Source organism: Odontesthes bonariensis, chromosome 2, assembly GCF_027942865.1.
Source record: "Odontesthes bonariensis isolate fOdoBon6 chromosome 2, fOdoBon6.hap1, whole genome shotgun sequence".
In the NCBI taxonomy this organism is placed as follows: Eukaryota; Metazoa; Chordata; class Actinopteri; order Atheriniformes; family Atherinopsidae; genus Odontesthes; species Odontesthes bonariensis.
This window is the reverse complement of record NC_134507.1, coordinates 29,307,864-29,325,402: the sequence shown is the minus strand read 5'-3', so window position 1 is coordinate 29,325,402 and position 17,539 is coordinate 29,307,864. Positions and strand designations below refer to the sequence as shown.

At 42.1% G+C, this 17,539-nt stretch overlaps 1 protein-coding gene across 2 annotated transcripts in view; it reads left to right on the top strand.

The window, feature by feature from the left end:
• The window catches only part of atrnl1a (attractin-like 1a), a 425,977-nt gene that overhangs the window by 88,760 nt on the left and 319,678 nt on the right, over positions 1-17,539 (top strand). For both annotated transcript variants that reach the window (XM_075481032.1, XM_075481024.1), the window contains exons 9-10: positions 4,970-5,153; positions 8,794-8,948. In XM_075481032.1, the coding sequence (XP_075337147.1) occupies positions 4,970-5,153; positions 8,794-8,948 (339 nt within the window). The remainder of the gene's footprint in view (positions 1-4,969; positions 5,154-8,793; positions 8,949-17,539) is intronic.

Below are 17,539 nucleotides of genomic sequence, written 5' to 3'. Positions count from 1 at the left end.
TGGAGATACTAATTAATACTGAGGGGGGGCTGGTTCCGGGGAAAATTGCCAGGGCCGATTTTTTTCCCCAGTCCGACCCTGCCGCTCTGTACTTTTGTCACTGCAACCTCGCACAAATTGTAATCCTGTTAAGTAACCCCCATTCTCACTGAATGTAACTGTAATCTGAGTACATCGTTTTTGCTTGTACTGTGACGGATTACAGTTACTTTTATTTTGTATCCTTTTACCGCAACGCCGTTACATATAATCCGTTACTCCCCAACCCTGATAATAATGACAATAAGAATGATGATAATAATAATAATACACTAATAATAATCACACCACCACCCCTATTGACCTATAGGAGTCAGGGCAGAGGAGCAGAGAGAATGAGAGGGGAGAGAGCTCTACTGGAAAGGTGAGTCACAGGATAGAGTCATTTGTGATGCAGACGGTCTTGGAATTTTATGGAACTCGATATGAATATGAAATATGAAACATTTCAGTCCAGGTGCACCATATAAGACTTATTTAACTTGAGCTTTTATTTAGGAGAGTAATGATTGGAAAGTGGAGATAGCCAAGAGAGAGAAATATAAGCCAAATTAGCCTGGCCCAAATACTTTCAAGAGTAGGCTACCATAATATGACTGTAATTTAAGTAATCAAGTAATATTTTTCAGGACTTGAAATTACAAACATTTTAGTCTCATATGTGCTGAAATGTAATCTGTGGGTCTTCAAAATATTTGGGAGTAAACAATTATTGTGTTGTGAGCAAAAGTCATGGTATTAGCCTCTTTGTTGATCAGTTATTAATTCAATTCATTGTTTTAATGTATCTTGAAGGGTCAGGCAGAAGGACATGTAGTGGGAGAAAAAGATCAACAGGCAAGGCCAAAGCAGAGAGAGCAAGGGGATCCAGAGATGGATCAAGAGCCGTTTGTGAAATTAAACGTTCGCTCACATCCTGTGCATCTCCTGGGGGCTTAGCCCCCCCTGTCCTTAAAATCTAGTGACGCCCCTGGTAGTTCCAGTCTAAAATATCACTTAAAGGCAAAACACACAACTGATAGCAGCAAGTCATTCAAGGAAACAGACAGTGGAGCGAGGCTTCTACATAAAAACTACATAAAGATGCTGATGTTAAAAGTGTGTTTGCACAACAAATGTTATGGCACTTTCATTCATATGGTAGCACATTTAAAATAAAACTAAATGCTAAAAGCTATACGCTATACGCTACTTTTGGATTCATTTTTGGATTTTGCGTACAAATGATGCGATTAATAGGAATACAAATTTTAATCGTTGCCCAGCCCTGATTTTTTTGTTTTGTTTTGTTTTGTTTTAGTTTACTTTTATCTATTCATCCATTTCTTTAAATATATATATTTTTAATTATTTTATTATATTTATTATTTTTTACATTTTTATATTTATTTTTTATATATTTATGTTGTATATTATATATTTATATTTATTATTATTATTTTTTATATTTACTTATTATACACTTATTAATGTGTGCAGTGTGGTTGTCGGTTTGATGTTGTGTGTGAGTTTATGCATGAATTGATTAGATTATTGATTTTATTGTGTAAAGCACTTTGTGCTGCTTTTTAGTATGAAATCTGCTTTATAAATAAAGTTTGATTTGATTTGATCAGTCGCTCCTCTTGTGCCTCTCCCTTTTAGCCACTAGATGGCGGTGTTGTAGCTTTGAAAAAACCCTCCAGCCGAAGCTGGAGCACAGATGTGAGAAGCCTTCTGGAGCTGAAAACACAGAAGTTTAAAGGATGCTCAACACTAACTGCTCACTGTGGTCATTAAGAAGAGGTGACACCCAGGCCACAGTGTCGGGCAGAAGACAGCCATTAATGAATCAACTGCATTCCCTCACGCTCCTTCCTTCCTGTCATCCAGTCGTTCTCCTTTTTCTCCCCCTCTTTCTGCACCTTTTCATACCCAGCTCACATCCTCTTTGTCATCTCTTCTGTCTTCTTCCTTTCATCTGCCAGCCTCGGTCTCCGACCCGCTCCGTCATGGCTCCTCCTCGGCCCTCTCAGTCCCCTCGTTCGCCTCCCTCACCCTTTTCCTCACTTCTCTCATCCGCCCGTCACTTTCATCTCCACCCACCTATATCACTTTCCTCCCTTCTTTTTCCTCGCTTTGCCACAGCGCAGGTATTCACTGAGCATCATTAGGGCTTCAGAGGAAAGAGTCGACCTGAAAAAGAACAGTGGGGAGTGGAAGTGTAAAAAGTGAGGTAAACGGAATTAATGACCACTCGGAGAGGCTGGCGTAAAGCAATTAGCTGCCAGGGATGAGTTAAGATATGACCTTCTACTTCTACTTCTTCATCTGTTCATAGTGGTCCATCTTTGTTACTGTTTCTCTTTGGCTGTGTTCGAAACCACATACTGCATACTAGAGATGGGACCAAGTCACACATGTGCAAGTCTCAAGTAGGTCTCAAGTCTTAGCTTTCAGGTCTCAAGTAAGTCCCAAGTAATTTTTTCTTGGGCAAGTCAAGTCAAGTCACCTTATTATTACAATTTTACCCGCAGAATCTCATCTTAATAAAGTGAAAACACAAAGATATAAGTAACTGTCAGTAAACACCATTGGCTAATGTGTCCAACCTGTCCACCCCATATCATATCAAGCTAACGTTAGCTAACTACCGACTAGGCTAACAGGATAATTTTAGCTAATTTAACAAGCACTTACTGGTCAGAATGGATCTTCAAATGACGAACAAAGTTCGAAGTTATGCTAGATGCTTAACACTCAAGTCATTATGTCTCAAGTCAAGTGCCGAGTCTTCAACTTCCAAGTCCGAGTCGAGTGAGTCTCAAGTCTTTTGTTTTTTGACAAGTCATCAAAACAGCAACTCCATTCGACTTGAGTCCAAGTCAAAGTGACTTGAGTCCCCATCTCTGCTACATACTACATAGGAACTGACAGGAAATGACGATCGGCCACGTTACGTTGCATCTTGGGTAGTTTGAGTATGAGTAGTAACCTCATGATGCATACCCAACATATTGGCGAATCTAGTATGCATCTGGGAACTTCTCGCTGACTCAAACTCGCATACTAACTCAAAAAGTTAGTATGAGTAGTAGGAGAAGTATGCGGTTTCGAACACAGCCAATGTCCACTAGTTTCCAGTTGAATCCCTGTGGGTGCTCAACATGTCCCGGTGGTGTTTCATGACTCTGTGGCTGTATTCGAAACTATATACTACATACTTCCATACTGCATACATGCATCGATCAGACAGTATGCAGAGCGTTTACCCACAATGCATTTCGCTCCTGCCCGAGCAGAAATCAACCGGCCTGAAGCTGATTTCGCTTAAGCTCTAAACTCTGTAAACTTTAGCAACATTTGAAACTTTTTCAGTCGAGAAAGTAGTCGTTTAGATCCCCAACGTGTTGAAAACCTGACAAAATACCGGCTATTTACAATTTTGTTCCCACGAATTCAGCGCTACTAAAGCTAGCCGTAATGAGAAACCCACTTCCGGTTATTTTCACAAAATAAAATACCCGTTGCCTTTTATCATAGGGAAAGCCATTACGATACAATTGGTGCTTTTGTTTTGAAAACAGGAAGTGAACCTACCCTCGTTGTAGCTAGCTTGAAACTGCCGTTTTGACAGGAAATGACGATCGGCGACGTCATGTTACGTTGCATCTTGGGTAGTTTGAGTATGAGTAGTAACCTCATGATGCATACCCAACATTTCGGAGAATCTAGTATGCATCCGGGAACTTCTCGCTTACTCAAACTGGCATACTAACTCAAAAAGTTAGTAGGAGTAGTAGGAGAAGTATGCAGCTTCAAACACAGCCTTTGTCTTTTTCCTTTTACGGCTGATCTTAAATGGATACCAACACTGATATAATATAGAAACTGTTCAGCTTATTTAGGTATGTGCAGAGTGACATGAAAGATGGACTTTGTGTTTCCTGAGGATGGAGACAGTAGGGACTGTGTTTTAGTTGTGGTGGGGTCATGTGGGTCAGGGCCTCCCCCCTTTCCTGGGGAAAAGTTGCAGCTCACAGACGTTACTCAGAGGCTTTCAGTCAGAAGTAAAAACTTATTGAACATCTGTGGGGGCAGGAGGTTTATCCTCAGTCATCCCAGGTTCCTGTAGGTTCAACCGTTTTTTTTTTCCAGAACTTCTTTTTTTGGTCTTTACTCCTTTTTCTTTCTCTTTTCTACACATGAAACCAATATTCTGTGGTAGCACTATACATTTAAACTGTTTCACACGAGTCCAGAGCTGCATCACCCTGTAAAAGTTTTTAAGATAGTTTTATTGCTTTTCCTTCACTTTTTAAAACTTTCTTATCCAAATATTTCAGTGTTTTTATTTATTTATTTACTTATTTTCTTAAATTGCAGATGTTGCTTCTTTTTAGCGGACAGATTCAGGCGGTTTCGTCCTGTTTGATGTGAGGAAAAACTTCCACCACAGCATTTTCATGACATCAGTTCTGAGGGATTTTTTTTTTTAGGGAATCTGCTGAATATTTTTAACCTCTACATACATACATGCAGGTTAGGTTGAGAGTCTCTGGTTCACATGACGGCACACTTTCTCGGGGTCTTGAAGTCGCCCCTCTTCCCTGAAGGCTTTGTTTGTGCAATCCCTGCTTGTTTTTCAGATTGTTCTGTGTACCTGAATTCATCACACTGCTATAACGTACACTTTGGGCTCTTTTAAATTCAATAAACCCTTATTTTCTTTGGCCTCTCAGACCGTTTGGCTCACTCTCTTGTTCTCTCCCCTCTCTCCGTCTCACCTCAGGAATTGAAAGTGCTTCGCTTTTTTTGGCACGAAAGTGAAAAAGCCAGACCTGCCAAAGCATCAAAACCCTTTTAAGTGATCAGCTTTGATTTGTGGACTGCAGTGTTTACTCCATTAATCAGCCCCGGTGTCTGTCTCCTGTCTGTGTTTGTGCCTCAGGGTCGAACTCGTGGCAGGTTGTGTCTGCCGGGGGCGCGGTGGTTCAGGGAGGTTACGGCCACAGCAGCGTGTATGATGAGGCCGGCGGCTGCGTCTACGTCCACGGGGGATACAAGGCGCTCGGCAACAACAAATACGGCATGGTGGACCACATGTACCGCTACCACGTTGGCACGAGAACATGGTGAGAGCGCAGAACATTAATGCTGTTACAACACCAAACATGTTGGTGCTAAATAGATATAAATGTCCAGAAACCACAGCTCAGACACATGCACTGTAAAGAATTTCCCTGTAAAATAACAGTAAAATACTGGCGTCCCTGCTGCCATTTTACAGTAAATAAATTACAATAAATAACAGTAGTTGCACTGTAAAATAACAGTAAGTATTTTTTTTGATTACAGTATATGACGGTAATATAACTGTGTTTATAGTAATTGCACAATTCATTACAAATACTGTTTTATGCTGTTAAATTATTGTTATCTACTGGTAGTAATTAGTTAAATGACTGATTTAACTGTTAATTTACATGTGAGATATGAATATTCAACAGTATTTTACAATTATTGTAAAATACAGTCGGATACTGTTGTAAATCCACGGTAAATATACAGCAATTCGTTACAGTGTGGTGACAGTATCAGATGCCTGTATCAATGTGTCAACGCCATCATTACTGACGTAGGTCATGAGCAGGAAGGATTCTGAGACAACTGGCCTATACATACATGTTCTTTTTCCAATTATAAATGTAAATGTGCTTTATTTATACAGCTCTTTACAGACGATCCTTACGATGTACCAAAGTGATTTACAGCAGGTAATAAATAAAGAGAAGAATAAGTAAAAACAAATAAAAACAATACAGTGAACAAAACAGTGAAAGCAATAAAATATAACAAAATCAATTAAGATAAAATAAGATAAAAGTGCCATCATACAAAAGCAATCCTAAATAAGTAGGTTTTTAGCCTAGATTTGAAGAGGAAAAAATATATACTGTAACACTTAATGCTTTTGGCCACTAATTGTGTGTGAAAATCTGACATATTGTGACTGTAAACAGTGGCTGGTCATCGACCTGCTGTATGAGTGACTGCAGTCGGTGTGATTTGCAGGTTAAGGCTGCATCAGTTTCCATTTTCAGTGACATCATTCCTCTTTTTTTTCTTTTTTTTCTTGAGTTTCAAAACTTAATCACATTTTAACTCCTAATTTTATCTATTGTTCATATTTCTTTCTTTTTTGTTTAAAATTTAAATCATGCTTTTTATTTCTACTGTTTTAATGTATCTGTAAAGCACTTTGAATCACCTTGTTGTTGAATTGTGCTGTACAAATCAACTTGCCTACATTGCAGTGCCTCAGAATTAGCATTTATTATTAGATACGACATCCAACCTGTTGCTTTAAGGTTTTACATGTTTCCCTGCCTCAACACACCTTATTCAGATGAAATGGATCTCTCCAAAAGATGAAGGCTGTGTTCGAAACCGCCTACTACATACTACATACTTGAAAACGGCATACTCATCGATCAGACAGTATGCAGAGCGTTTACACACAGTGCACTTCACTCCTGCCCGAGCCGAAATCAGCCGGCCTGAAAAGCTGATTTCGCTTAAGCTCTAAACTCTGTAAACTTTAGCAACATTTGAAACCTTTTCAGGCGAGAAAGTAGTCATTTAGACCCCCAAGGTGTTGAAAATCTGACAAAATACCGGCTATTTACAATTTTGTTCCCACGAATTCGCCGCTAGTAAAGCTAGCCGCTGTGAGCAACGCACTTCCGGTTATGCCGTTTTGACTGCTCTCGTCCCGTTAACGGAATTTGACCGTTCAAATGGCGATGGGCGACGTCACGTTACGTTGCATCTTGGGTAGTTTGAGTGTGACAAGTAACCTCATGATGAATACTCAACATTTCGGCGGATCTAGTATGCATCTAGTGTACATCCGGGAACTTAAAAAAGTATGACTAGTAGGAATAGTAGGAAAAGTAGGCGGTTTCGAACACAGCCGAAGTTCTGCAGCAGCCTGCTGATGATGCACTGATCTGAATCAGGTGTGTTGAAGCAGAGAAACATCTAAAACCTGCAGGACAGATCTGGGATGTGGACATCCCTGCTTTAAGGTATTTAGATACTTTTGTTCACTGACTGATCTTATTGTTTTCTCCCCTGGTCGAGTATGTGCTCTCGGTCGAGACACTGGACCCTGACTGTCCTCCTAGAAATGATCATTGCAGGTTGTTGTTGCTAGTTCTCCTGAGACAAACTGCATGGTAACGTGTTACAATGGGTTAGGGTTCTTATTTTAATCATAAACATGAGCTCGTCGTTTTTATTCCTAACTCCAGGAAAGTTATTACCTTAACTAGGAGGTGACGTGTCCAAGAGAATGTATGTTTTAGATTGTTTTTACCTCAACTGAATAGTTGTATGGCCTAAACCCAAACGGAGAGCAACAGTATTGTTGTGTTTTTGTCTTACTGTAAACCAGAGGTGAAAAAAGCAGCTGCTGAGTGTCTGAAAAGCTCACAGCTGGCAACACTTTGTGTCATTATGCCATCCTTTTTAGGCTTGTTTAAGCCTAATGTGCACCTGCATGCAGCTCTTTTCTGGTGTGGGGGGGGGGGGGGGGGTATAATTAGTGGATATAAAATAGAAAGAAGAAATAGAAAAATACTTTATTCATCCCCCAATGTGAGAAATTCAAAGTAGTCAAGTAGCTCAAAAAATTATTAATATTTACAATGATTGTATATTAACAACATCAATAATAATACCAATTCTAATAAAATACTACTACTAACTAATAATAATAATAAATGACTAAATAAATTAAAATAATTCAAATTAAAATAGATAAATAAACAATAACCCACCAGTTCATCAGTTTGAGAGATGGAAGGAGTTTTCTTATACTGAAGCTAATCTATGCTAATGCTACAGTTGTGAAGACATAAGCTGAACGTGTTGAAGCCCACTGCCCAAAAATACAGTGACTTTAAGGCTCCAAACGTGAGCTGTTCTGAATGTGATGCTGTCATCTGTTCTTTAAGGGTGAATGTGTGTGAAAACTCTTTTTGGGCGAAGGGAGAGTGAGAGAAGGACCTGACAGGTCTGACCTCGGGTGGCTTCAGGCAGATGGATGGCTGAAAAAGGGAGAGCTCGGCTCCATTAGTCTCTTCCCTTCACTTTGATTACGTACACAAGTGTGCGCTCACCACCATGCATGTGCTGTCGTTCACATGCAACCTGCTGGCTCTGCGTGGCTCTCACTTTCCTGCTGGAATTAACTTCTGGAGTCCGGTGTCACTTGAGCTCATGGCCTTTTGAAATTCCCAGACCGAAACATTTTTAGTTTCCCATCTGCTCTCCACAACTCTGGATCATTTGTTTCCGTCAGCCTTTCTTTTTTTTTTTTTTTGCTTTTGGAAAATGGTTGAAGGGGAAATTTACTAATTCAGAGACAACAAGGCTACACTTTTCTGCTGTTCATAGCTCATAGCGTTGAGTTAAAGGGATCATACATGTCCAAATATAACCATGGGTAGGGCATTCAGCTTGTGTGATGAGCAAAAACAGTCCGAGCAGTGTGACCTTTGACCTCCGAGTTACCAACAGCAGACTTGGACCTCCTACAATGTCCGTGTGCTGCTTTAAAAACACAGAACAGTTGGTATGAAGGGCAGTGAACGTAGGCCGGGTCACAGAGATGCCTTCAATAGCACAAACACACGCCTGACAAACCAGCACTTCCTTAATATCTCTCAAGTTGCTGACATTAGCTCTTTTATGTCCTCATGTGTGTAGGTTGATTCTCAGGGAGAGCGGTTTGGCGCGCTACCTCCACTCGGCGGTGCTGTTGAGTGGCAAGATGCTGGTTTTTGGGGGAAACACTCACAACGACACGTCTCTGAGCAACGGAGCCAAGTGTTTCTCCGCCGACTTCCTGGCATATGACATCGGTAAGATGATTTTTTTTTTTGTTTGTTTATAAATATGTTTTATTGATTTTTCTGGAAATTTTTAGCCCACAAGAATACAGCACATGTACATGTTGTTTCAATTTACACAGTCATCTCCAAAACACAGGATACAACGTTCATCAGTGACATTGGCCAATTGAGTACCCCCCCCCCCCCCCCCCCCCCCCCCATAGGGCTACAGGTTCCCAAACACACCTGATTTACTTAAGCAACCAAATGAAAACTAGAAAAAAAAATTAGGGCTGGGCAACGATTAAAATGTTTAATCTAATTAATCACAAAAGTCAATCAATGTCTAACTAACTAATAAGACCTAATAAGTCATTTCACTTTTATATTAGCTCCAATAACTCGTCCTTTATTCCTTCTCTCTGCATCCAGTGTTTTAAATCTTAACTTTCTGGCTTTTTTTTTTTTTTTTTTTTTTTTTTTTTTTACATCTGAGACAAATCTAAACATATATTATATTTAGGGCTGGGCAACGATTAAAATTTTTAATCTAATTAATCACATGATTTTCCTGATTAATCACGATTAATCGCATTTGTACGCAAAATCCAAAAATGACTTCAAAAGTAGTGTATAGCTTTTAGCATTTAGCTTTATTTTAAATGTGCTGCCATATGAATGAAAGTGCCATAACATTTGTTGTGCAAACACACTTTTAACATCAGCATCTTTCTGTAGTTTTTATGTAGAAGCCTCGCTCCACTGTCTGTTTCCTTGAATGACTTGCTGCTATCAGTTGTGTGTTTTGCCTTTAAGTGATATTTTAGACTGGAACTACTACGCTGAGAAGACAATTCAACTTGGCTGTTTACTTTATTTTACGGTTCCGCAGTAGACAGCAACAGACTTTTACAATAAGAAAATAAATAATAAAACCTGCGTTAATGCGCGTTAAAATATTTGTCATTTTTTAAAAAAAATTTCAAATATTACATCGAGCACACGTCACCTCTCTGTTCATTGAGCTCCACTGGCTACCCTTAACCGCCCGCATCTAACGGCTCCCATCTACTTGAATGCTCTCACAAAGGCTTACGTCGCAACTCGGTCACTCCGGTCATCACAGGATTGTCATCTAGCAGTGCCCACACCACGCTTAAGACCATCCAGACTCTGTTAAAGTGTCGTTCCACGATGGTGGAATGACCTACCGAGCGCTACCAGAACAAGTGCGTCCCTGAATATCTTCAAGAAACTCTTGAAGACCCAGCTCTTCAGAGAGCATCTCCTACCCTGTACCTCCCTCTATGCCTGAACTCTATTTCTGTCAAAAATCTGTCAAAATGACAGATGGCCTTCAGATCTCTCTGTCATCGTTTTGAATAAAACCGGTCAACGACGGAAAATATTCGGTTAACGCGACCCCTGCTCTTTGACTCTTTCTTTTTTGTTGTACAGCTCTGGTTGGGAGTTGGTTTTGGCTGTTGTGGAATAGATTTAGGATCAATGACATGCTTCCTTTGTGGTATTCAGTTGGGTAAGACTCAGAACATCTGAAGTATCTGTTTCACTTGTTTAATTCATTGATTCCAACCTCCTTCAGGGCTGTGAACCTGGGTCGTTCTGACTTTTTCTTTCATGCAGCTGGAGAGTCTGATATAATACCATCTTTGTTCTTAGGAGTGTTTGAAACTCGCATTCATACAAATGTAGATTTTATCTCTGATTTTCTGGTGTGAATCAGATACAGTATGTGCAGCATTAAACAGGAAAACGTTGGGATGCAGACCCTGCGGTGTAGTAGGTAGAGTATGGATGATTAAGGATCCCATTAAAGGCTACCCAGTTGCACCATAAAGCAGATGGCATGAGGATGTTTCCACCTCTTGACAGGGAAAGAGAAATGGAAGGAAGAGGGGAAGCAGTGGGAGAGGAAAAGAGGGATTACACCAACTCTTCACAGGAGGAAAACAACAGGGAGCGCACAGATTAACAGACAAGTCGGGTGGGGAAAGATAAATGTATATTTATTCAAAAAGAGAAAATGGCTGACTGGAAAAGACAACGGAGAACAAGTAGAAGCATGTTGGTGTGGAGGCTGCCATATTCCTGCAAGGTTAAAGGGATGGTTTTGTATTCTATTACTGTATTAACCCGAGTCTTTTTGCTGAAATGGGAACTGGGTGAAGCACCTTCCTGATGGATGTTGGCATCGTCCTCTAACCCACCGTTAAACAGTTTGTTGAACATTGTGATCATCGGTCGCGTTGCTTGGCTCTTCCCAGTTTCATAACATTTTATCTGTGATCAGATTAATCTAAATGTAATTCAGCTCTTTTGGCTTAAGGTCAAGCCTGTTGCAGAACCGCATGGCCCATGTTTTTACCCTGTCAGATATCCTCAGAGTGGCCTGGGGCTTTGGGAATCCGGTGAAAGTTAGGTTAGTAGACGAATGAGCAGGTCCCCTGGGAGGTGCTTCAGGATTATGAACTGCCAGGACATGCTATCAGATCCCTGTACAATCTAAAGCCTGATTTATGGTCGACGGAGACCCTCCCAGGGACGCTCTTCCTATCTATCCGCCGAGGAGACGGAGATTCGCGAAGACCGCAAGGGTTGTGATTGTTCGGCTAACAACATCATTTCCGGAATCACTTTTCCGGTTTAGCTCATTCCTCTCAGAACAACAACACCGCCATTTTTTAAAGGATGTTTACTGTGTGCCGGTCAACATTAGGTCAAAATTGTTTGCATTTTAAAATCAACGAGCTCCAACTCCAACAACAGTCTTTCTCTCTGGGTCGCCATCGTTCACTGTGAGGAGTGGAACGGAGCCGGAAGGTGAACAATCAATCAACCACTTTCACCATAGACGTTGCGAGATTGGGTCGTCTAGCGTAGCGACGCCTACTGATCGGGAGGGGAACTGCCTTGCATATCTGACATCCCGACGGGGAACTTTGAAAGGTTTAACAGCCTCTGCGTGAGCACGGAGTCGGATTGACGGAGAATCATACCGAGGCCTTCAGTGAGAGCTTTGCACCCTGTTTCCACTCCTTTTTATGTGTTTTCAGTAACATGATTTGAAGGCGTTGGAACACATCTGACACATTTTTGCAGACGACGACATCCTTCGCTATAGATTTGGTGCAGCTTCTGCTTGTTCTGCTGCTGCACTTAACGGTGAAGAAGGAGCTGAGCTTTAAAGTAAAGCATCCTGTCCACATGAATACGCTCACCTATGGCCATGAACCTTTGGTTAAAGATGAAAAGAACAACGTTGAACTAGAAGCGACAGAATGAAGAACAGTTGGGTTGGTTTGGTAAACTGGGAGAGGCTGACAGCACACCTTTGGCTCCTCCATAACTGGGATTATTTGGGCACCTGAGAAGCATGTCCTCAGCATGCCTCCAGTTAGATGTATTCTGGGCGCAGCCAGTTGGGAGGCGACTCCTTGGGTGGTCCCAGGACTCGCTGAAGGGATTTTATGCACCAGGTTGCCTGGAAGTGGCTGGGAATCCTCTTAGAAGAGCTGCAGGAACTTGCTTTAAGTGGCCTCTCTGCTAAAATGAACTAACCTGAAGTCATTTTGAACCGTATCGAAGCCACCGGCAGCATTTTCCCTCCTGCAGTCGGCAGCAACTTCACATGTTACCACTGCAGACAGACATTCGGCTACTCTTCTCACTTCGAGCTGCAAACATTAACTCGAGCTGTTGTTCAACACTGTGCTCCGACTAATTTCTTTCTTCCTCTTTACACAGTATGTTCTTTAGGGACATTTCATTACATGCTCTTGTGCACAGCTGATTATACAGAGAAACAAAAAGTGATATCCAGGATGGCTCTATCAAAGCTGAAAACAATTAAATAGTGCAAAATTAAGATTTTACACTCCTGACTGCAACGGTTTCTGTCCATATCTGTCTCCACTATCCTTTCATTCTTTTGTCTGTCATTCTCTGCTGTAGATTAGATTAAAATGGGGGGGGGGGGGAACCCAGGATTGATTGTGAAGAGGCAGATAAATTAAAGGATGGTGCTAAGGAAGGAGATGAGATATTACACACACTGTGGTGAGAAATGGAGTAAATGAAGGAGGGATTTAGGGAGGGGAAAGATGGCACCGCTCTCTGTGGAAAAATACATGGCCTGAAGGCAATAAAAGTGTGCCAAGATAAAAAAGATAAGCTTATGAATAAAGATCCAAATCAAAGATGATAAACTGTAACTCTTAAATGCAGTGTTTTGTTTTTTTCTCCATCTCCCTTATCTTATTATCCCTTCTCTGCATAAACACCTGTATTTATAGATTTTGTGATTTCTGTGACTGCATATCTGTTCCACCTTTGCCCCCCCGGCCTCACTAAGACAGCCAAAGAAGCGGGTTATTGTTAAAGGAAACTCCAAAAAGAAGGAAGACGAGAGACAATGAGCTGAAGAAAGGAATATGTTGCTGTGAAACTCCAGTGCAGAAGGGGTCATCAGTTAATTTATGCTCTTCAACAAGGGAAAGACTGCCTGGATGATTAAAAAAGAAGAGGAAACGGTGGAGATGCATGATTTCTAACCAGCATGCATTGCTTTCAGACAACCATGCATCATCTTAAACAGGAAATGGGTAGATATACTTTATTAATCCCACCAGGGAAATTATTGGGTCATAACACAAAAAGACAAAGGAATGAACAGGAAATTCACCAGCAAAGAAGATGATAACATCCCTCCATTTTCTATACCCGCTCAATCCAACTGTAAGGTCGCGGGGGGGCTGGAGCCTATCCCAGCTGTCATTGGGCGGGAGGCGGGGTACACCTTGGACCGGACAGGTCACCAGTCCATCCCAGAGCCACACAAAGACTCACTCCTTGGGACAATTTGGAGTCACTAGTTAACCTAACATGCATGTTTCTGGGAGGAAGCCGGAGATAAAACATGCAAACTCCACACAGAAATGCCCCGCCAGGATTCAAACCAGCAACCCTCTTTCTGCGAGGTGACGGTGCTAACCACCACCCAACCCTAACCATCGCATTTAAATGCCTAACCCAAACCTGTAACCCAGTTAATCTTACATTGAGGTCTCTTTCTATATACCTTTACCTTCCACTTGATCCTTACCCGAAGGCCACAGGGCTATACTAAGGTCACAGGACTGTACGCCTAACCTTAAGTCGGGGTTTACATGCTCCATTTTGAAAAATTAATTTGAACAATTTTGAGAATTTTTCCCCCCAAAAACTTTTTTACCTTAAATGAGACCCCATTTCTCCTTTTATTTATAGCCTACCCTTCCACATACCCTTACCTTAAGGGTCACAGGACCCAGCCCTATCCATAAATTCCCCCCTCCATGCCACAATTTGGAAAATTAATAACTTTATACGGCCCTCATATCAACCTCCAAACCTGTAACTCTAAAAAAAACTCTGAGGCCCAAAATGTTCTCTTAACTGTCTAAACGCCTCCGTCGTAGAATTGCGACCAAACAAAAGTCCAGAGTGGTTCTACAAATCCTCCTACTCACGACCACCAGATTGCACGCTTGTATTATTTTAAACTATATTCCCAAGTTGAGGTTTATTTGCATTCAAAAAGTTTGAGTAAATTGAAGAAGTCGTCGATGGCACGTATTGTAACGCCCGTGATGTTAAATGCTTATATCGAAGATGTCCGAGATTGTAAAAGAAAAAACACCAAAAAACGCTGCTTAAAGGTTCAGTTGCATGTTTCTGATGGGTGCTGAGCTGTAATATGGCAGCGACTTATGTCTGGATATCCAATGTCCTCGATTTACGTGCCTTAAATTCTATCAGCGATACTGCAGCTGTTGCTTTTTCTGCCGTGATCTCAAAATAAACCGCATCATGTATTCAACCCCCTTCATTCTGTCCATATTCATTCTGGAGGTTCTTTACTGGTTGGGTTTGTCGGTCAGGCCCTGAAGTGGAATCCTCCATCGTCCTTATGTGGTTAATGTCTAAATATATTTTAGGCTTTAGTCTTTAAAACAAAGCCATTTCTACCTCAGGGGCCCAGCATTTTGGTTCCCACAAAGTGTAGCGGGTTTTCAAGTTCTACCAAGTTCTTTAAAAAAACAAAACTCTGCCGTCTACCTTATCTCTGCAGGACTTGGTTAATTAGCTCCACCTGTGGAGCCACCATCCCTTGTTTCATCTTCATTTGCTCCTCCACGTTGGCTGTGAGCGGTGGTTTGGTGCACTAATTTGTTTTTGTTTTGCTGTGCTAACCTTGGAGGGCTGACTTGACGTTATTAGCTTCTCCTGCTCCTCTGCTGCCGTGCATTAGAACCAGCCAACATGGAAAGCACTTTTCATTTGGATTTAATTCTCCCCCTTCAGCTCTTGCCTCCCCCTCAACACCGCCACCCGCACGCTTCTAATTAGATTTTGGGGGGAAAATGAACTCTGATTAAAAACGCAGTCCTCTCCAACTTGACACACCACAGGCTCACACCCACACACTGTATGCAACCAACAACACATACCCAAACACGCCCGGCTGAAGGGCCCAGGGCGGGCTGGGAGCTTCTTTTTAAGATGTTGGAAGACATGATGCATTGGAGGAGCAGTCACTAGCTGCCGTTCAAGCCTCTTCCTCTGCCACCTCCTCATGGCCGCCCTCATCAACTCCTCCATTAGTGCAGATCAGATCAAACTGTCAATCAGCCTGACGTGCCTGCCCGCTTCGATCTGGACTCATGATTTCTGTCTCTGTGCCACCATGCATTATTAACACAGATTTTCTCATATCCTGTCAGGAAATTAAAGTCTGTGTTCATGTGTGAGTCTGTGAGTCTGTTGCGGCTGATAAGTACGTTTTAGGCCTGCTGTTCTTCAGTGGTTAGTTTGGTAACTTGAGCTTCTTGGTGGTTGGTTAAAGTCTGCATGTCCAGTGTGCCTGAATCACCGAATGTTTTAATCAAATTTAGAAGGTTTTTGGTTTTGTTTCCCGAATCAGATGTAAGGTATGTGCAGGGGCAGACTGGCTTACGGGGTTACCGGGGAAATCCCCGCTACGGGGCCGCTGGCTTACACCTCATCCTGACTGAATGCGAGTGAGCGATTTAAAAAGTGATTAGAATGCGTACTTTTCAATCAGCCTGTCCTGACATGCCGCAAGCGATGTCACTCAATCCAGCGATGCCGCCGACCCCTTATAAAATCACCCGCGCTGTCTCTTTCTGGAAGACATTTCGCGGCAGCGTCCCGCCCCTAAAAACTTCTTGTTGGTTGAAATGAACACGCTGCTTCCTGTTCACAAGCTAGTTGGCAACAGGTCAGCATTGCTCAGGGAATAATGGACGAGGAGAACTTGATCTTTACCGTGGAACAGCACCCGATGGTTTATGACCACAAAGATCTGAACCGAAGGGAGCCAGAGAACTCGGCAACGCGTTGTCGTCCACCAGTCGATTTTTGTAACCTGGCTGCACCGAGAACGACAAACCGGATGGACCAGTTAGATACCAGGCTCAGTCAGGAGGTGCGTTTGTACAGGAATCTGTACCCAACTGCAGTGAAACAGCACAGGGAGCAAACCCCCAAAACTGGTGGACAGAGATTGGCAGAACTTTGGGGAAAGAGGGAGAGTTCTGTAAGAATGTGTGGAAGAAGCTACGGGACAGATACGTGAAGGCAAAGAAGAGGGCAGAGACTCATTGGTTTAACGAGGACAGTGAGTTCACGTCGGTCCTCATGCAGAGGGCGAACATCCCGTCTTCTCTTTCGTCTTCTTTTTGCCAGCAAGGTTCTAAGCATTTCATCTTCCAGATGCTGCAGCAGCATCATTGATGACAGTGTTCCTGCTCTTGACAGTGGGCATTGTTTTCTTCTCCACTTTCACCTCTGTGACGGAGAAAATTGCAACTACTGGCGCATCGACTTGTGTCACCGTATAGCCGGCATGAAATCGTGACGTCATCAACACCGCTCGCGCGAGCCGACGCCATTCTAGAGGCTTTAGTTGGCGGCCCACCGCCATGCTAGCGCAACAGCAAATACGCAAGAGGTGACAGGTTCTGGGGCGCTGATGTTTTGCTGGGGCATTGTGCCCCAAACTATGTCATCTCACATGGCTTCTCTACCTCATGAACAAGCGCTGCAGGGCCGACCAGCTGAGCTGACAACGAAGAGCGGAGATCAGAAAAACTCGGGCGACTAAAACAAACAACGAAGCTTATAAAAAACTTAACATTCACAAAAAAAAGAAATGCCTCGTCCCTATTAGTGACACATAAATTAAAATCTCTGTTTGTCTCTGGCATCCAGCAGAAATCCACGTGATAATTAATCAAAAACAGGCTTGGGGCCTCTCTTTCACAACAGCACCTTGAGGCTTTCATGCTCCTGGCTACTAGGCTAGATGCACTAGATGCTGGAGAGTGATGAGATAATAGATGTTGTAGCAGAAAAGAGTTGTTTGCTGCAGAGGTTGCTCCTAGAATAAACAATGTAGGTTTCTTCCACTCTTTTTTTTTCTCAGGTTCAAGTTGTTAAGTTTAAAGGTTACTTTGTTGATGGCAAAAAATATGTGGCTTTGTTATAGTTCCCCATTTGGCTATATATCAATACATGTATGTTGTTGCATTAAATTACAT